The sequence below is a fragment of the Plodia interpunctella genome, chromosome 6 (assembly GCF_027563975.2).
Source record: "Plodia interpunctella isolate USDA-ARS_2022_Savannah chromosome 6, ilPloInte3.2, whole genome shotgun sequence".
NCBI lineage: Eukaryota > Metazoa > Arthropoda > Insecta > Lepidoptera > Pyralidae > Plodia > Plodia interpunctella.
Window position 1 is genome coordinate 11,452,147 of NC_071299.1, and position 16,652 is coordinate 11,468,798.

At 38.3% G+C, this 16,652-nt stretch overlaps 2 protein-coding genes across 2 annotated transcripts; both read right to left on the reverse strand.

Annotated features, from left to right (window-relative positions):
• Positions 1-34: 34 nt before the first annotated feature.
• On the reverse strand, positions 35-9,598 carry Pus7 (Pseudouridine synthase 7). Its single transcript, XM_053746400.1, has 12 exons — positions 9,079-9,598; positions 8,534-8,744; positions 8,263-8,404; positions 7,874-7,994; positions 7,206-7,388; positions 6,293-6,467; positions 5,916-6,098; positions 5,049-5,190; positions 3,820-4,123; positions 2,088-2,239; positions 1,109-1,255; positions 35-192 (listed from the first exon to the last, which is right to left on the reverse strand). Exons 1-12 carry the CDS (start codon positions 9,351-9,353, stop codon positions 53-55), a joined length of 2,175 nt encoding a protein of 724 aa, XP_053602375.1. The 5' UTR covers positions 9,354-9,598; the 3' UTR covers positions 35-52.
• Positions 9,599-10,807: 1,209 nt separating this feature from the next.
• Positions 10,808-16,522, reverse strand: LOC128670609 (uncharacterized protein). The gene is made up of 4 exons (XM_053746401.2): positions 15,960-16,522; positions 15,542-15,652; positions 14,701-14,892; positions 10,808-14,089 (listed from the first exon to the last, which is right to left on the reverse strand). The coding sequence occupies exons 1-4, from the start codon at positions 16,176-16,178 to the stop codon at positions 13,373-13,375; spliced, it is 1,239 nt and encodes a 412-aa protein (XP_053602376.1). The 5' UTR covers positions 16,179-16,522; the 3' UTR covers positions 10,808-13,372.
• Between the last annotated feature and the right edge of the window lie 130 nt (positions 16,523-16,652).

The window sequence follows — 16,652 nt, forward strand, 5'->3', positions numbered from 1 at the left end:
AGCCTTGTATACGAGCAATTAATAAATAAACCCATTCAAATATAATCTCTATTTATTGGTTACCCGAAGAGTAATTTTCGCCTACACTCGCCTTGGTTTTCTTCACTTCCATTATATATTCGTCTTCCATTTTCCGTTTCTCCACTCCATTCTCGTTCTTATTGACTTCACTGTGATTTTCTTCATGTTTATCTGTGAAATACGAAATTCAATTTAAACTACTTGACTACTTAAACTACTGAACCACTACTACTCTTTGAACTAGTTTTTGCCCGCGGCTTCGTCCGCATGAATTTAGTTGCATTTAATCATTGTCAATATCTCGTGTTTTAAGCAACGTATCGCGATGAAACCCATACCATATTTGATGTTTGACCACGCGATATACAACTATGAAAAATAAACACATGAAATTCCATCCAACAGTTTTTACGACCTTTCAATCCTCAGGCGGGGGTCTTAACCATTACATCACCACCGCTTCGCCGTTAAATGATGTTGCCTAGGGCCTTTCCACAGTACCCATTTATGTCAACATGACATTATGGAAGCGGTGGTGGTGTAATGGTCAAGACAGGCGGGCGCCTGTGGATCGAAAAGTCTCAGTTTCGTACCCTACTCGTGCCACATGGGTTTGTACCTCATTAGTACTTTACTTTATTGTGTACTTACATTGTTATATTACTGCTAAAAAATTATACATAAATTTATATTAAAAAAATGGTAAGCCCTTCTGGCATAATAGGGACCAACACTGTTTGAATGAGTTTCTTTCGGCATTTCTTCTCAGCAGTGGTCGTTCCGAAATGCTAGTAGTTTGTAGCTTTGGTAAACATCATTTAATTTAGAATATGACGTGAAAAAGTGCCTGTGAAGGCCTAATTTCTGAATAAATGATTTGATTTGGTTTAGTACTTTTCATTGATCACCACTTGCTTCCGGTGAAGGAAAACATTGTGAGGACACCTGCACACTGGTTGACAGTTTAGTTCCCTAGTGTGTACGCGACTACCTGCCACTAAACGGAGGTAAGTAGTAGTCACAGTAAGTAAAGTAGTAAGTAAACAAGTCATGTCAGATGAGTTAGCACCGATGGCAAGCCCCTCACCCCCGTGTCCGGCCGCCAAGTGGTAGTTGTTCTGCGCGGCCTGGCTGTCGCACGAGGTGTCCACCTTCAGCAGCTCCCGCAGCGCCATGGTGGCGTAGCAGCTCGCGGGCAGCGACATCGTCAGCAGCAGCGCTTTGTACTTGCCGTCTGAAAACGTACTTACATTTTAATGTTACGAGGTCATTTTGCGAAAGGGACAATTTGCGAAAGAGACATTATGCGATCAGGGGCACTTTGCAAAAGGGCATACTGCGAGAAATCGGGCTATTTCAAAACAAATGAAATCAGATATTTTTTTCTAAATGGCAAAATCAATAATGTATACAAATAATTAAACTTCTACATCAGTGATGTTGGAGTGACGTCACTATTTTAGAGTTACAGTAATTAGTAGTGTGCATTCTAAAAAAAATGTTTTGTCTTCTGTTAGTCCCAGTTTTTTAATGAGGTTCTTCTTCATAGTCGTATTTCTCATGACTGAGGGTGGTTGTCATTACATGGAATGAAATGCACGTAACAACTTTCTTGGCATTATTTATGGAGTGGTTTGCCATTGCCTTCTCCATTTCACAAACAAGTTAATAATCAACAAGTGTGCAGGTTTCCTCACAATGTTTTCCTTCACCAGAAGCATATGGCGTTAGATGAAAATTAGTATACATGAGTCAGATCGGTATACAAACTTGTGTGGCGCAAGTTGGACTCGAACTTGGGGCCTTTTAATTCACAGGCGGTCTTAACGATTGCACCACCGTCACTTAAAAAAATGTATGTGTATGCTAACTGATCCTAATTAATACTATAAATGCGAAAGTAAGTTTGTTACCTCTTCACGCTCTATCTACTCAACCAATCTTCTTAAAATTTTGCATACATGTAGTTCGAAGTATGTAACCTTTCATCCCGATATAGGAAAATCTCACAGGCGAAATCTAGTTTGAGAAGAAATGGAAAGGAGTGTAAAAATGAACGAACGAACCAGGTATGATACCGTGGAGCTGGCGCTGGTTGAGCTCGTCCCAGTCGGAGCGCAGCAGGTCGGCGCCGGCGTCGGAGTAGCGCACGGCGCGCCAGCGCAGCGCCGCAGCGCGCGCCGCCACCGCGCGGTACGCGCCCGACATGCTGTAGCTCCTGCGGCACGCCGTACCATGCTTCGTTTTGTCAATGTCATTTCTCATGATGTCCTTGTGTGTTTTTGAGGATAATTTAGATAAGCAACTGATTAAAACAGTTTTTTTTATTAAAAGGACATTATGAGAAAAGGACATTTTGAGAAAGGACATTGTGAGAATAGGACATTTTTGGCCAAGACGACTTGTTACTAACCCCATATTTAAGCCACATTTACACTCAGCCCTGTTGGGCAGGGAAGTGAGCATCCCAGTGGGCAGCACGAGTATGTAAACAGGTTACCCGCGCTGTCACTGCCGCTGCCGGCGCTCCCTCGATTGTGGGTTTTTCGCGCGGAAGTCAGAACGACTATACCACCACAGGAGTGGAGTAATGAAAAACAATTACATTTTTAGAACTTTATAACATTGAGCGGGAGATATAGGATGACTTATACTGAGCAGTCATAATGCTGTCGAACCAGCAATTCATTCAATCATTTCAATTCATTTGCAAGTTCATAAATAAAGAAGTAAGAGAGAGAGAGAGAGAATAAAAATAATAGAGAGAGAATAAAAATTCAGCCGCTACCACTTTGCCTGCCGCGGCCGGAAATATTTCCCTAAATACTTTTGCGGCAATAACGACGCGAGTGAGCATTTACATTCAGCCTTCATATTCTTATTCTCTCTTTCTCTTCTTTATTTATCGGCAACAGATGAATAAACGAATTGCTGTAGTCAGGTAACAAAAGGTAGCGTGGCACGTTCTATTTTGATCGAATTGCGGCGGCAACGAGCGAGAATATAAACACCCGCTCGTGTTCGCGCTGCCCGTGCTTTGAGTTCCGCGCGGACCACAACCGCAGCGGCAGTGACGTGAGCAGCGACAGCGCGAGTGACCTATTAACATACTCGTGCTGCCCTCTGGGGTGCTTACTTCCTTGCCCAATAGGGCTGAGTGTGTCCAATGTGGCATAAGGTTTGGGTAGGTACGATGGCGCACGTCATTGTTGTAACCTTTTTTGGTTCGATATTGTATAAAACCCTGGTTGTTAACTTTATCGTTCCAAATAAAAACATACTTATAAACGAATGGCGAACTTAATGCTAAAAACATTCAGGACAAACAAAAAATTATGTGAGTCTTTTTATGACGCAACGGAGCACTGTGTGCCCGGACGCTATGAGAAATATATATACTTTTTTGTGATTTTTTTAAATCTTATTATTATTTAAAACTAAGACGTCGTATCCTCTTCGACTCGTGAACATAATAAAAAGTGAAACATTTGCTTTTAAATACTCTCTCTCTCTCTCTCTCTCTCATCTGAACGTATTCCCTGTTGCAACCGTTGAGTGTCGGAGCCCAGGGTCCGCTTTTCTACTTTTGGGACTCCACTTCCCACTATTAGCACGCATATCATCCTTGATCAAACCAGTCTTAATAACATCAAAACAGTACTTCTTAGGTTTGCCGTCTGCCAGGGCCAGGCGGGATGGCATGGCCAGACATTTATTCCCTACGTAATTTGCCGGTCTGCGCAAAACGTAGCCGTACTTTCAAATACATAAATATAGTAAGTAAAAATCAAAACTCACTTTATTTTATGCCTCAACTCCAACGTCAGATCATCTTTCTTCAACTGTTCCTCATAGAAATCCCTCATATTCGGCGGATACTCGATATTGTACCCTGGCAACGGTAACACAATGTCGAAAATCGTATAACGCCCACTATCTATGTCCTCTTGCGTTAGAATTTTAACAGGAACTTTGTCTGTCTTACTGTCCTTGTCTGATTTATCTGTATTAGGTGTTGCTGTCGCGCTCTGGTCGTCTTTTTGTTCCGCTTCGTCGTCATCGCCGTCAGATTCCATTCCTCCTACTAGTTCCTCAGCAAACACTATAGTAACACAAACATGATTAGCATGTATCATTCAACATATCCTGAACCCGCAATCATTATTTTGAAAAACATTTTTATGATTATCTTCATCATCAGCAATCCAATGCCAAAAGAAACCCATTTAAACAGTTCTGGTCCCTATCGTGCCAGAACAACAACTTTTACTATTATACATTCTTAGTTTTAATTAGCCTGCTAGTAACTCTTCGACATGTAGTCTCAACTTCGCCGGTTGACTGTAAGGGATCCATACATCGGATATTTATCGCATATTTACCGCAGTTTAAATAAATATAAATATATAAATAAATAAATATATTAGGACAAATCACACAGATTGAGCTAGCCCCAAAGTAAGTTCGAGACTTGTGTTATGGGATACTAACTCAACGATACTATATTTTATAAATAGATACATATATAAATAGACATCCAAGACCCGGGCCAATCAGAAAAAGATCATTTTCCATCATGACCCGACCGGGGATCGAACCCGGGACCTCTCGGTTCAGTGGCAAGAACTTTACCGCTGCGCCACCGAGGTCGTCTAAACATCGCAGTTGCACATGAATCCTTCTTGTATTCATTTTAATTTGTTTACTTATAAACACTGGACCGATTTTGATGAAATTTGGTATGCATAATAGGGCATATTACGCAAAGCTCAACGAAGATGGCGCTACTAGGTACACAAACATTGTCAATTGAGGCAAAAAGCGCCATTTTCAATATTGTAGCAGATTTACGACCAAAAATACATTTTACGCAATCGTGCAATTACTATAGGTATTTTTGTTTTAAATCAACCGGCTATATATATGAAATGATTATAATGATGGGTGAAAGTTTGTACGAAAATCTTATTTGTTCAGATTTCTCAGTGGAATTTACTCGAGCGAAGCCGCGGCAAAAATAATAATACCTTCATTGGTGACCTTAGTAAGGGGCACCAGGTCTCCGGCCACAGGCTGTTTTCCAAACTTCTGGAGTCGTTCCGAAACAGCCTTGTTCCACACCAGCGACTGGTACGAGTGCAGGTACAGCAGCCGGGTGTTGCGGGATATCTGGTGTTACATCAAATTACAAATAGTTATCGTACAAATGGTGGATTTAACGCCACGTGGCATTCTGTCAGTGAACCGTAAGACCAAAAAGACTACTCCTTACTCTTATCAGTAAGGAGTAGTAAGAGTATAGGGATAAGATAATGGTTTATGTATTATTAGTAGTTCATGGCATTTTAAAGTTCTGTGCCTCAAAAGATAAAAACCCTTCCGGATTACTTCGTTCAATTGCCTGCCAAGGCCTTTTTCGCAGGAATGTTTTGAGGTCCCAAAACTCTTGAGAAAAAGGTAATATCAAGTATACATTTATATAAATAGATGAGCTCTTTATTGCACCATTTATTGAGGAATCATAAGTTCAGAGACAAATGTCTTTCCTCTTTTTTCATCTGGTCTAATCCTGGAGTCGCGGGTCACCGGGGTCCCGACTGTAATGCATAAAAGGCCAGGGCTCATTTGAAAAACAAAATCTAAAAGTTTTGTAGATTAAAAATGGGAGGAGAGGCACGGGAGGATATGGAGTGGATCTATTCTAGTGGTCCGACTCTGTTTCACACATCATTAAATAAGCCCTGTATTTTTTTCGATTTCTTCCTAAAAAGTCCAACACGAACTTTGTTGATGGTCTAAAAAAATGTTTAACACGAATCCAACCTGGACGCTCACAACCCATTTGCTTATAGAAGGTTAGGTTGCATATGTTGCCCAAACAAAAAAAAACCAACCTTATTTAAGGCTCCCAGCAGATCGTTAGGAGCCTTAGCCAAAGCCTTCAGCAGCCGCACTTCAATGTGCCGGCCGGCGCGCCGCGGCAGCGCGCGCGCGGCGCGCTGCGGCCCGCTGGAGCGATAGAGACGCAGCGCTTCCGATAGCTCGCCCTCTCGCTCTTCCAGGATGAGCTCGATTGCCTGCACATTAATAGGGTACCTAGTACAGTTTAATGTCATTCATACATTTGTTCGACGGCCTTGCTGAACCCAAAAGTGACCAATTCAAATTCATTTAGTCGCCCTCCGCAACGTGACAGCAGATGACTCCGTGATAGACATAATTTGAAATTCATACTGTCGCATATTTATAAACACGTTTTATAAACACGTACGTCTCTAAAGTTCCCCTGCAGCAGTTTCCTGCCGATGACGTAGGTGGGGGTGTCCCTCCGCACCCCGAACCGCTGCAGCCCGTAGTAGTTGACGAACCCGCGGTCGCGGAGCAGCGCGCACGCGTGCTCTATCACGGAGTCGTCTGCTGTCACGTTGCGGAGCGCGATTCGGAACCTGAAATGATAATATTATTTTAGCTCTTCATAATAATTCTTTGGTCCATAGAATAGAAATTAGACGCTGAGGGAGATTGGAAAACTCTCAAAGAGAGAAATCTCCTTGGAATATGAGTACTCCATATCGTTATATATTTCGTGGATGATAGACACCAACAGCATTTCCAAGGACGGTTGCCGTTAGGCAGGAGTGCGATTGTAAAATCACCGGCGAATCTTTAACATTCATAATTTTATTTACGCTGACTTTTGGCTTCGTGGCGATAAAATGTATCTATGTAAAATATGATATCAGTATGTCAAATGCCATCGACACGTATATTCATAGAAGCATGAGCGTACTCATTGGTTTCCTCTCAACATGCAAATGAACGGGTCCACCTTGTGGAGGCTGAACATGCTGCGTCAGCTCGCACATGGGTTTGACTGTGAAACATATGAATCACTGGTATTTTTTAAATTTTGCACTTTTAACAAATAACTAGGTACATAAATTATATATAATGGAACTTCGCAGGAACCTTTTTTATTTAATTTACTAATTTCACCCCGGGGCTGCACTCCCGTGGTGATTTCGAGATAAAAAAATACCCTATGTGTTATTGCAGATGATATTCTACCTGCGTACAGAAATTTTATAACAATCGGTCGAAGATTTTGCGTGAAAGAGTAACAAACATAAATACACATCCTCACAAACTTTCGCATTTATAATATGAAGAAGGATATGACTCACTGGTTGCCCCGCAGCATGCCGAGCTTGAGCGTGGCGTGGCCGAAGCTGTAGTTCCCGAGGCGGAGGCCGGGCGCGGACGCCGCGGCCGCGCGCCGCGGGTCCACCTTGCGCAGGCTGAACCACTGCGACGTCTTCGCGCGGCGGTCCTTCGTGCCCGCGTAGCCGATCATCGACGGCTTTATACTGACAAATATATCGTTCCAGTATACAAACCCCAAATAATGTTCCGTTGACTGACATGTGGCCGTCCAAATCAAAAGTTATGGTCTTTAAAGAGTAGAATACCAAAGGTTGGCTGGATGAGATTGCTTAGTAATAAGTCCGCCGTTTGTCCATATGTATAAACTAGCTACGCCCCGAGGCTTCGCTCCCGTGGGAATTTCGGGATAAAAAGTACCTCATGTGTTATTCCAGGTTATATTCCACTCTATGTACCAAATTTCATAACAATCCCTCCAGTGGAATTTGCGTGAAAGAGTAACAATATGTATGTGTGTATGTAGTTATGTACTACACACACATACATCCTCACAAAACTTAATTTATAATGAATAACGTTGTTAGTTACAAAATTAGCCATAGATCAAAGTTTTTTTGTATTATTGTTTATGTAATGTTCATTGATTTCTAATAAATAAATAAATAAATAAATAAATAAATAAACGTACTTGAGCCTCAGTCGCTCGGCTATCCTGACGGCGGCGTCCATCGTGTCACAGTTCTCCTTGTACACTATAAAGTAGAGGTATTCACCGGGCCAGTTCCACTTCACTCTGTTGTCTATGCGAACTGAAACAATAAACATTTTTAAAATTGAAACTAGTTTGGGCTTGTACTAGAGTCCACACTTATGAAAAGTCCCAGAACTATCTCTCTCTCATCTTCACGTAATGCAAGGTTTCATTCCGGGCTGCGACGCCACAAAGCCTGGGATAAATGTAAAAAATAAACATTAAATTTTGTAGATTCAGTATTTAGGCAGAAGGAGAAAGAAGAGAACCAAGAAGGAAAGATGCAATGTCAAGAACATAATAGCAGTTATTCTGCATTTCCTTACCTCCCTTACGATACCTTTCAAATCGCACAAACTTCTTGTCATCAACCGTGACAGTACTGCCCACTATAGCATCCGTGAAAGCCTTCTTTACAGCATCATGTATCTTGGTCCGTTGCTCTTTCGTCATGCCTGTCACGTCTATCTGAAACAATGAACATCAATACCACTTCATCAGGCAAATATCAATAATATTTGCCTGATCAAGTGGTGGCAAGGGAATATCATGATAAAATATACCCGCTATAAAATATAGGACTAAAAGATAACTCACTTCAACTTTCTCATCAGTGGGCTGGGCAGTCATAAGCAGTTTGTTGATGTTATCCCAGGTCTCTATTGGCAGGATCTCCAGATTGTACTTAGAGAACAGCTCCTCATCTTCATCCACAGAGTCTTCCTCAGGAGGCTCGGGTACTGTCAAGTCTGTCAGCTTGGCTACCTCACCTTTCTCATTGATTTCTGACACTTGGAAGTCTGAGTACCTTAAAAGAAAGGTACTTTAATTATTTGGCTAATTAATGTTTCAGTTTTTTTTTAAGATGATTAGAAAATATGATAACAAGAGATTGACTTTCAAAAGCATTTACTAAATAAAATAAATTTATCATAAACTACAGTTGTAATGGATGATTGTTTTCTGAAACAAATAAATACCATATAATTTTCACTATCACAAATTTGAATAACTAGTTGAATGCAAGTTCAATTATTCCATACTGTCTGTGGTTTGTTATGTATTGCTATACTGTTTGACCTAGAGTTAATAAGTTATACAACTAAATTAAGTAGTATGAATATGGATAGAATATCAATTACCTTGACTTTATGATTCCATTAAAACCTTTATGATCGCTCATATACTGGGTAACGGCTATTTCTTCTTCCGATAGCCTCTTCCCAGGCATGTCTCTGTTTGGTTTGCTTTTCCATGGCTGGTTGTTACGGGGCACTCCTTTGTGGCCGCCCCGAGAACGACCCCAGAATCCACCGCGCGAAGACGCCCGAAACTCCCCTTGATTCCAACCACCTCCCCGATTTACACTCCCCCAGGTACTCTTGCGAGCCCCAAATTTTCCTTGACCGGTATTCATCTAAAAATTTCTAACCTAACGACACGCAGACTCAAACTAGTATACTTAATTAAATGTGAACTTGAAATAAATTTAACTAAGAACTAATATATAAGATTTCACCAAATATAATAACTTTATTGAGAGAATTAATTGAAAATATACCTATTTAAAATTAAATTGCACATTTGCTTTTCCATAGAGCAATCGAGCAGCAGACAAACAAACAAATATGCAATGCACGTAAACCATATGTAAAGTAAACCAACCAAAGGCAGGCAACATTGACGTATGACATTGATATCTTCAATCTTAATTTTTTTATCATTCTTTCTTCAATAGGGAGTATAGAGAGATTACTGCACATTTATCCGGCCAGTGTACAGCATTGTATGTTAGGTACACAAAAGCTATGTCAATTCAAACGTTTATTTTAGAGTACTGTATTAATCCTTTCATTATGTAAGCATTCGTTTGTGAAAATATACAACAATGTAGCATGTTCGGGTGCCGAAATATTGGGAAAAAATCGTTTTCCATAAGATAAAAAAAACTTCGAAAACTATGGGATTCGCCTCACGCTGTAAAATTTTCGAGCCAGTAACTGTCGAATAGAAGCTCGGAACACTTCACATGTGGTGACTTATTAAAATATGGACTTCATACAGGTAAGATCTTTAGTCAAAATCAAGTTTATATCAGTTTATGACCACAGTTGACCAAATAATGCAGAACATAACCTAAAATAGTGTTATTATTTTTATGATAACCCACTAAATCCTTCGTTTTTCCTTTAAACTCGCATCACGATTGCGTAAAAGGTATTTTTGGTCGTAAATCTGCAACAATATTGAAAATTTGCAATGTTTGTTATCTTAGTTGTACCAGTAGCGCCATCTGGGCTGAACTTTGCGTAATATGCCCTATTGTGTAAAATGTAAAATTATAAGGTAGACAGGTAGGTGTTTTTACAGACATAAAAAACATTACATTTTTAACATGTACAGATATAAAAACATTATGTGGGTAGGGTAGACTTCGTTAGTACAGTCAACAGCATATCAAGTTAGCCTCACTGGCGCAGTAATAGCGGCGAGTTTGCAATGAATGATGTGATGTTGACTGTGCTAGACAAATAAAGTTAAAGACGTGTCAAGGTAAGGTATAGAGCTTGCATTGGCACTGGCCTGTTTCATACAAAGCAGTAAGATAGGTGTTGTAAAACCAGGCACACCATGAGAGACAAAATATATTAGCACTCTTTTCTTCTCGTTATAACTGCGTGTTCAACTGGGAGATATTTGGGATCATTGACATATCTTTACCAGCTGTTAAAACCTTTATTCCTCGATTCGTAAGACACCTACGGAAGGATTATGCAGTTACCCTATACTGATAGGGGACTACAATATATATTTAGAATAATTGTATTGGATGATAAATAAAGTTTGAATACGTAAATAAAAACACAAAAGTAAATTCTTGTAAATGACATGTAATTTTTAAATACTGTAAACAAGAGATCTGATATTAAATTCCTTTATAATAAGGTACATTTAGTTACATTATAAAATTTAAAAAAAAACATGTTTGAATAATACAAAAGATCTGAAATTGTTTAAACTATTATTTATTGCTAAATAATAATTCTTGATGCTGAGATAAAATCTATAAAATATTAGAGATTGCACCATACCTACCTCCTACAACATACTTAATTTAGAATCGTTAGAAATTATTATTTATTTAGTTAGATAGTCACTTATGAAAACTTTTATTATTTCATAAAATATGGAGAAAAATAAAGTTTTACGGTAAATAGAATGCTCCTATTATGAAACAGAATTTTAGATTACATTAAACTCTGTTACACAAAATTCACGTCAATCAAAAGTAGGTATTTGTTATGGTGCAAACTCAATAATCTTCCAGGTCCTTGACAGAACAATATCAAAGTTATGATTATAATTACATCATACCAAATATCGTGAAAACTAAATTCTGTAAGTAAAATAATTACAGCTTTCTATCAAAGACGACAAAGGCTCAGCGTAAAAGGAACATCATCTATACAATACCTAAAGTTGATCCAAAGTAATCCGATTTATAGAATCGACAGAAAAAGAAAATCTATAAAATCAAATGCAACACGGACTCGGGACTGACTGACTTTTTTCATACTACCATTTTTGCAAACAGGCACGCAGCCCACCTGATGGTAAGTGGTCACCACAACCTATCAACGCCTGAAATTTTGCATCAAAGTTTTTAAAATAATTAATGTGATTGTGCGATTTTGGTAATTCCACCCCTTTCAATTTGCATTTGTGTTTTGTGGTTCTTAAAACAAAAATATAAAAAAATAGCAACTCTTGAGTCGGTCAAAAATAATACAAATCGGATTACTAAAAACACGTAAAAACAATACACGTAGCTCAGTACTAGACTAAACTACAGCTATCTAAATTACATAAATCAAAAACTAATTTCACTCTGATATAGGAAATTAAGTCTAAAAATAGCAAGTCGAAAATATTCGCAACATTTGTCCGAAAATAAATGCATTAAATTAGATTACGTACGATTGAAATATAGCACGCTTAGCAATGTACCGTAAACAAAATTCATTAAAAATATCTTCATAATATAATCTCTAACCTAGACAGTTTTTGTAAAAAATGATTGGGAGATAGATAACATAAGGCTCGAAACTGATCGACAAATATTTTCATTATTTAATGTGTAAAACTAGTCATTGAAATTATTATCTAAATTTAGTAATTCAAATAATAACACGCGTTGGGCCAAGAATATTTTTTCCATTATTTTCTATGTTGCTAATGACCGTAATTACGCATTGAGCTGGTTAAGCTTAGAGCGGCCATAATGCTTAAAATGAGTCACAATCAGTTTACAATAAATACATAACAATAAAAATTAAAATTAAGAATATAGTTTCGTAAAATAGAACCAAAAGATTGCACAGAAAACAAACTTAAAGTAAGATTCGATCGAAGTCGACTACAACCATATAAATGTTACACTATTCAGTTATCACTATAGCCCCCGGGTGAACCATGCAAGATGTAAACGCTAGGTCAAAATTGTATAAGGCTTTTCACAACATTACTAAACGAACTTATTTCTTTTCTTATAAAATATGCATTCTTCATTTACAGTCGTCTTAATGCTAAGGTATATTGAAATTGAGTAGACTATGAGCATCGCCATATCGCACAGTTCGCAGAGGGGGCAAATTTGAGATTTAAATGTCACATTAGGTACAAAAAATCTACGTCAATACATGAAAAGGTTTTCGAGTGTTTGGCAGTGACGGACGTTCTTCGACAGTGGAGAAGTGTGTAACTTGAGATCATAAAAATCGAACACTTGAGGATTCGTATTGTTAAGAAGCCATTTGAATTATTCAAATGAGCGATTTAACGATTTCATGTTTAAATTTCGATTTCAAACAGGTAAAATTGGCAACAATAAAATATAGCAATGTACAAAATCTCCCACTTTGACGTCTAAATGCACATATTTGTTCATTGTTTTAAAAACATTTTTAAAATACACAACCATTACAAACTATTCACTCATTCACACAGCATTAAACATTGGAATTCAGATGTCACCTTGAACATCTTTAGCTCAGAATGGCAGTTGCCATTGCTTAAAAAGCATTGGCAAAATTAGGTATATCTTTATTTTTATCTACCTTTGTGTCTTGCGATTGGGCCTAAACTAGAACAATCAAGACAACAATATATTGAGCCTTTAATTACAACAAAATTGAGTCAAAGAATTTGAATAACATTTTGAATTTGCAAGAATTCTGATGTGAGAAAATATGATCTTAAATTTAAACATTAACAGCTGAAGCCAGAAAATACTGTGAAACGATACTGTATTCAATATATTTGACTAGTGATATATATAGATGTCACGTCTCCATATTATCAATACACATGTAAACAGCTTTAAAGCATTCTATCAATATCAACCGCCATACAAAAACCGTTTGTAAAAGCTTTAAATTACGAGCTTATCGAGCTGAGAGCACTTGTTTTATTATCACATATTTTGTTATCAGTCGAATGCAGAACTAATTTCTGCATTGGGTCTATGATTATTTTAGAATTGTCTTCGTTCCTAATATCCTTGTCTTTACTTGTTCGTTCGGGCGACGGCATTTTCTCGTCGGTCTCAGAGTCATCTGCTGACTTATTGTCAAAAACTGGGAAGAAATCATAATGTTTCCCGTTACTAACTGGTTTGTTGGATTTTTCATTTTTTGAACACTTCTGTTTTTTGGCATCATCTTCGCTGCTTATAGAAGATATGTTTCTTTTGGAGAACTCATCCCAGCCTTCCGTCGTCTTCCCGTGAACAGGATTCCAGTCTTTTCTAAATGAGCTTGATGGTTTTGTAGTTTCATTTTGTGAAAATTTCTGTTGTATATCGTTGATTTGATTGTGATTTTCCCTAGAGGAAACTATTTGTCCATAAACTGGAGTGCAATATGTCGTGTCTGAATTGGGATTTCTATTGTCTCTGCTTGGGTTTTGGCTGAGTTGACAGTTGTTCATTCCTGAGTCAAACTCAGACTTCTGGCCTGCATTGAGCAGGATTTGCTTTGAAGATTTCACTGTATTTTTCCTGTCACCTCCTCTGCTTGGAGAACCGTTGTCACTTGTCGACAATTTGTCATCTTCATTCATCTCATCACCACCGATACCATCAATATCGTAAACCTAGAAAGATTAGAATAAAAATGAAACTAGAAATTAAATGTAATAACTAAAAATTAATACAATACCGGGGGTTGGCAATTAACATTATTTTTTGCGATGGGTTACACATACATGACCGGCATATCATAGATATAGATTTTTCGATATACTACAACCTCGATAGTTTTCATTAAACAAAACACAAAACAAAGCACAAAAAACCTGTTTGATGGTTGTAGGATTTATCATCATATCATCCTTACAAGACATTTATAAACAATGGATTTCTAATAAAGTGTATGAAATGTGTGTTTAATTAATAATATTATAAGAATTCAATAATTTGTAAAATGTAACAACATCTTTTTGGAAGTTTGATGTCCCTGTCTTTTTTATGGCAGAAAACTGAAGAACGCGGCATGACACCTACTACTTATTTACTCGCGCAGTGGACTCGATCTAGCTAGGAATGCACGCTTGCGTGAATCACACATTAGTTCCCACTTGGTAGTCATACTAGCGCAGAGGCATCCCTGGAGTAAAAAGACTATCTTTGATCAGGACATTCTGACCTGAGTGAGTCCCTTCTCCAGGTCGCGGTGGAAGCGACATAGCCAAAGTAAAGTAGGTACCTTGTACATGACGTCCTGCGGCTGCCCGCGCTCGCGCTCGCGCTCGCGCTTGAGCTGCACCGCGAGCCACACGTCCTTGAGCTCCCCGGCGAGGTCGCGGTCGCGCAGCACGCGCGCGCGCCGCGCCAGCCGCAGCCCCGGGTTCATGGCCTCCACGAACTCGCACAGCAGGCTCACCAGCGCCTCGCGGTCCTACAAGTTAAACGCCATTTTTTTTGCCTATGGTGTTCTACTACAGGCCAAAGGCCTCCTATCCACTTCCCATTTATCCATTGCATACAACTTCTATCTGTCACACCCATCGTCCGACCATCTTTTTCGTGAGGAAGCCTGCACACTGACAGTTCAAATTCACTAGTGTATTAGTGTCTACTCACCACTAACTAGTTGTTAGCCGCGAACGTATACCATGTGAATACAATTTTTTTTTTTACATATAATATAATGTCAAAATATTTCAAAACACCTTTTTCAAAGTTACAGTCTTTTGGTTTCACACGGCAGCGCGTGCCCTGTTCAACAATATTAGGTATCTACCTACCTACATACATATAAAATAATTTGTTTAATTCCAAGATATTTCAAAATCTATATCCAATTTATATGCTGTAAAGGACAAAATTTATCTTCATGAAATTATCTTGATGATGAAATAACTTTTAATCATAAGGATTAATATGCTTCTGTAGTAATAATTGTCAAAATGCACCTTTTAATTGACATTATCTTTTTATATATAAAAGGCCTTACTTAAAAATAGCTGTCTGTAATACATCAAATATACCTATCTACAGTATACAATTACAGAAATTAATCTATTACACACTTCATAAAATCTTACCGTACGATTAGCAGCATTTTTTCCATTAGCTTTAAGTATGTCTGGGTTCACCATGACAGCAAACACAAGGAGTGGAGGCTTGTTGCTGTTTGGACCACATCCTTGGGGCACCTGGATAGGTCACATAAGATAAACATAGCAGGAAGGTAGCTAGCAATGAGATTTAATTCACATCTTTCATATATTTATAGTATTATATTTCATTTGCTCAGTGACATCACTATGTTCTGACTAGAATTCCACTAATCCTTTGCCTGATTAATAGTACTACCTATCTTAAAATATTTTTCCGCTAAACAACGGGAACTTAAGTAGGTAATGAAATATATACCTAATTTCTTAACAAAGATGTAATTTTTACCAAATTATTTCTTGTGGAAGTAAACACATCTTGACCCATAAACGACTAAACTCTCACCTGCATGCCTCCGTACAATGGTATGGGATCCGAGTACTGCTTAGGATTCGCTATTTTCTGCCACCCGAGAACATTTATATACAGTTTTTCTGAAGTATCCTTTATTGTGTCTTGAATGCACATATGGGGCTGAGGTGGATTCTTGAACTGACGAAAGGCCCTCGAGCCACGCACATACTGTATCGGAACTGTTCGTTCTTGAGAATTTTGGTTTTCCATAGCAATGTAGATGTAAACTAACAAACACTAGATTTATAACGCCGAACATTCACAATGAAAATCTCCATTCAGTAACCATTAATGACATTTCTATGAAAGTCTGACGTTTCAAGTTTATTGAACTCTACTGAGCCGCATCTAATCGCGCACTATTAGTACTCGAATCCGGACTTAAACTTATCTTTCAATGCAAGTTCAATACACAAACGGTTTATTTTAATCATATGTTTATTTTAGAATAAGCTCTCACTTTGTAATAATAACATACATCTTGTAAACCTATGAAAAAGAAATAAATAAATAAGCAAGTGGGTACCCGTGAATTTGTGCGAAAGACAAGGACAGACGAGAGAGAGAGAGAGAGAGGAGAGGAAAGAGACAAAAACAATTGGGTTGCTAGTATATTTTTTCCTACACGTATTTGAAAAGTTTAACCACATAATAATAAACTAATTTTTCCGTTAGTTTACTACA

Bases quoted from the DNA above. Each gene is read 5' to 3' on its own strand.
- Pus7 (XM_053746400.1), bottom strand. From the start codon at position 9,353: ATGAATACCGGTCAAGGAAAATTTGGGGCTCGCAAGAGTACCTGGGGG. The intron at 4,124-5,048 runs GTATTATTATTT...GTGTTACTATAG, and splicing joins TACTAAGGTCACCAATGAAG to TGTTTGCTGAGGAACTAGTA. The intron at 2,240-3,819 runs GTGAGTTTTGAT...GGCGTGCCGCAG, and splicing joins GAGTTGAGGCATAAAATAAA to GAGCTACAGCATGTCGGGCG.
- LOC128670609 (XM_053746401.2), bottom strand. From the start codon at position 16,178: ATGGAAAACCAAAATTCTCAAGAACGAACAGTTCCGATACAGTATGTG. The intron at 15,653-15,959 runs GTGAGAGTTTAG...TGACCTATCCAG, and splicing joins CATTGTACGGAGGCATGCAG to GTGCCCCAAGGATGTGGTCC. The intron at 14,090-14,700 runs GTACCTACTTTA...TAATCTTTCTAG, and splicing joins CGCAGGACGTCATGTACAAG to GTTTACGATATTGATGGTAT.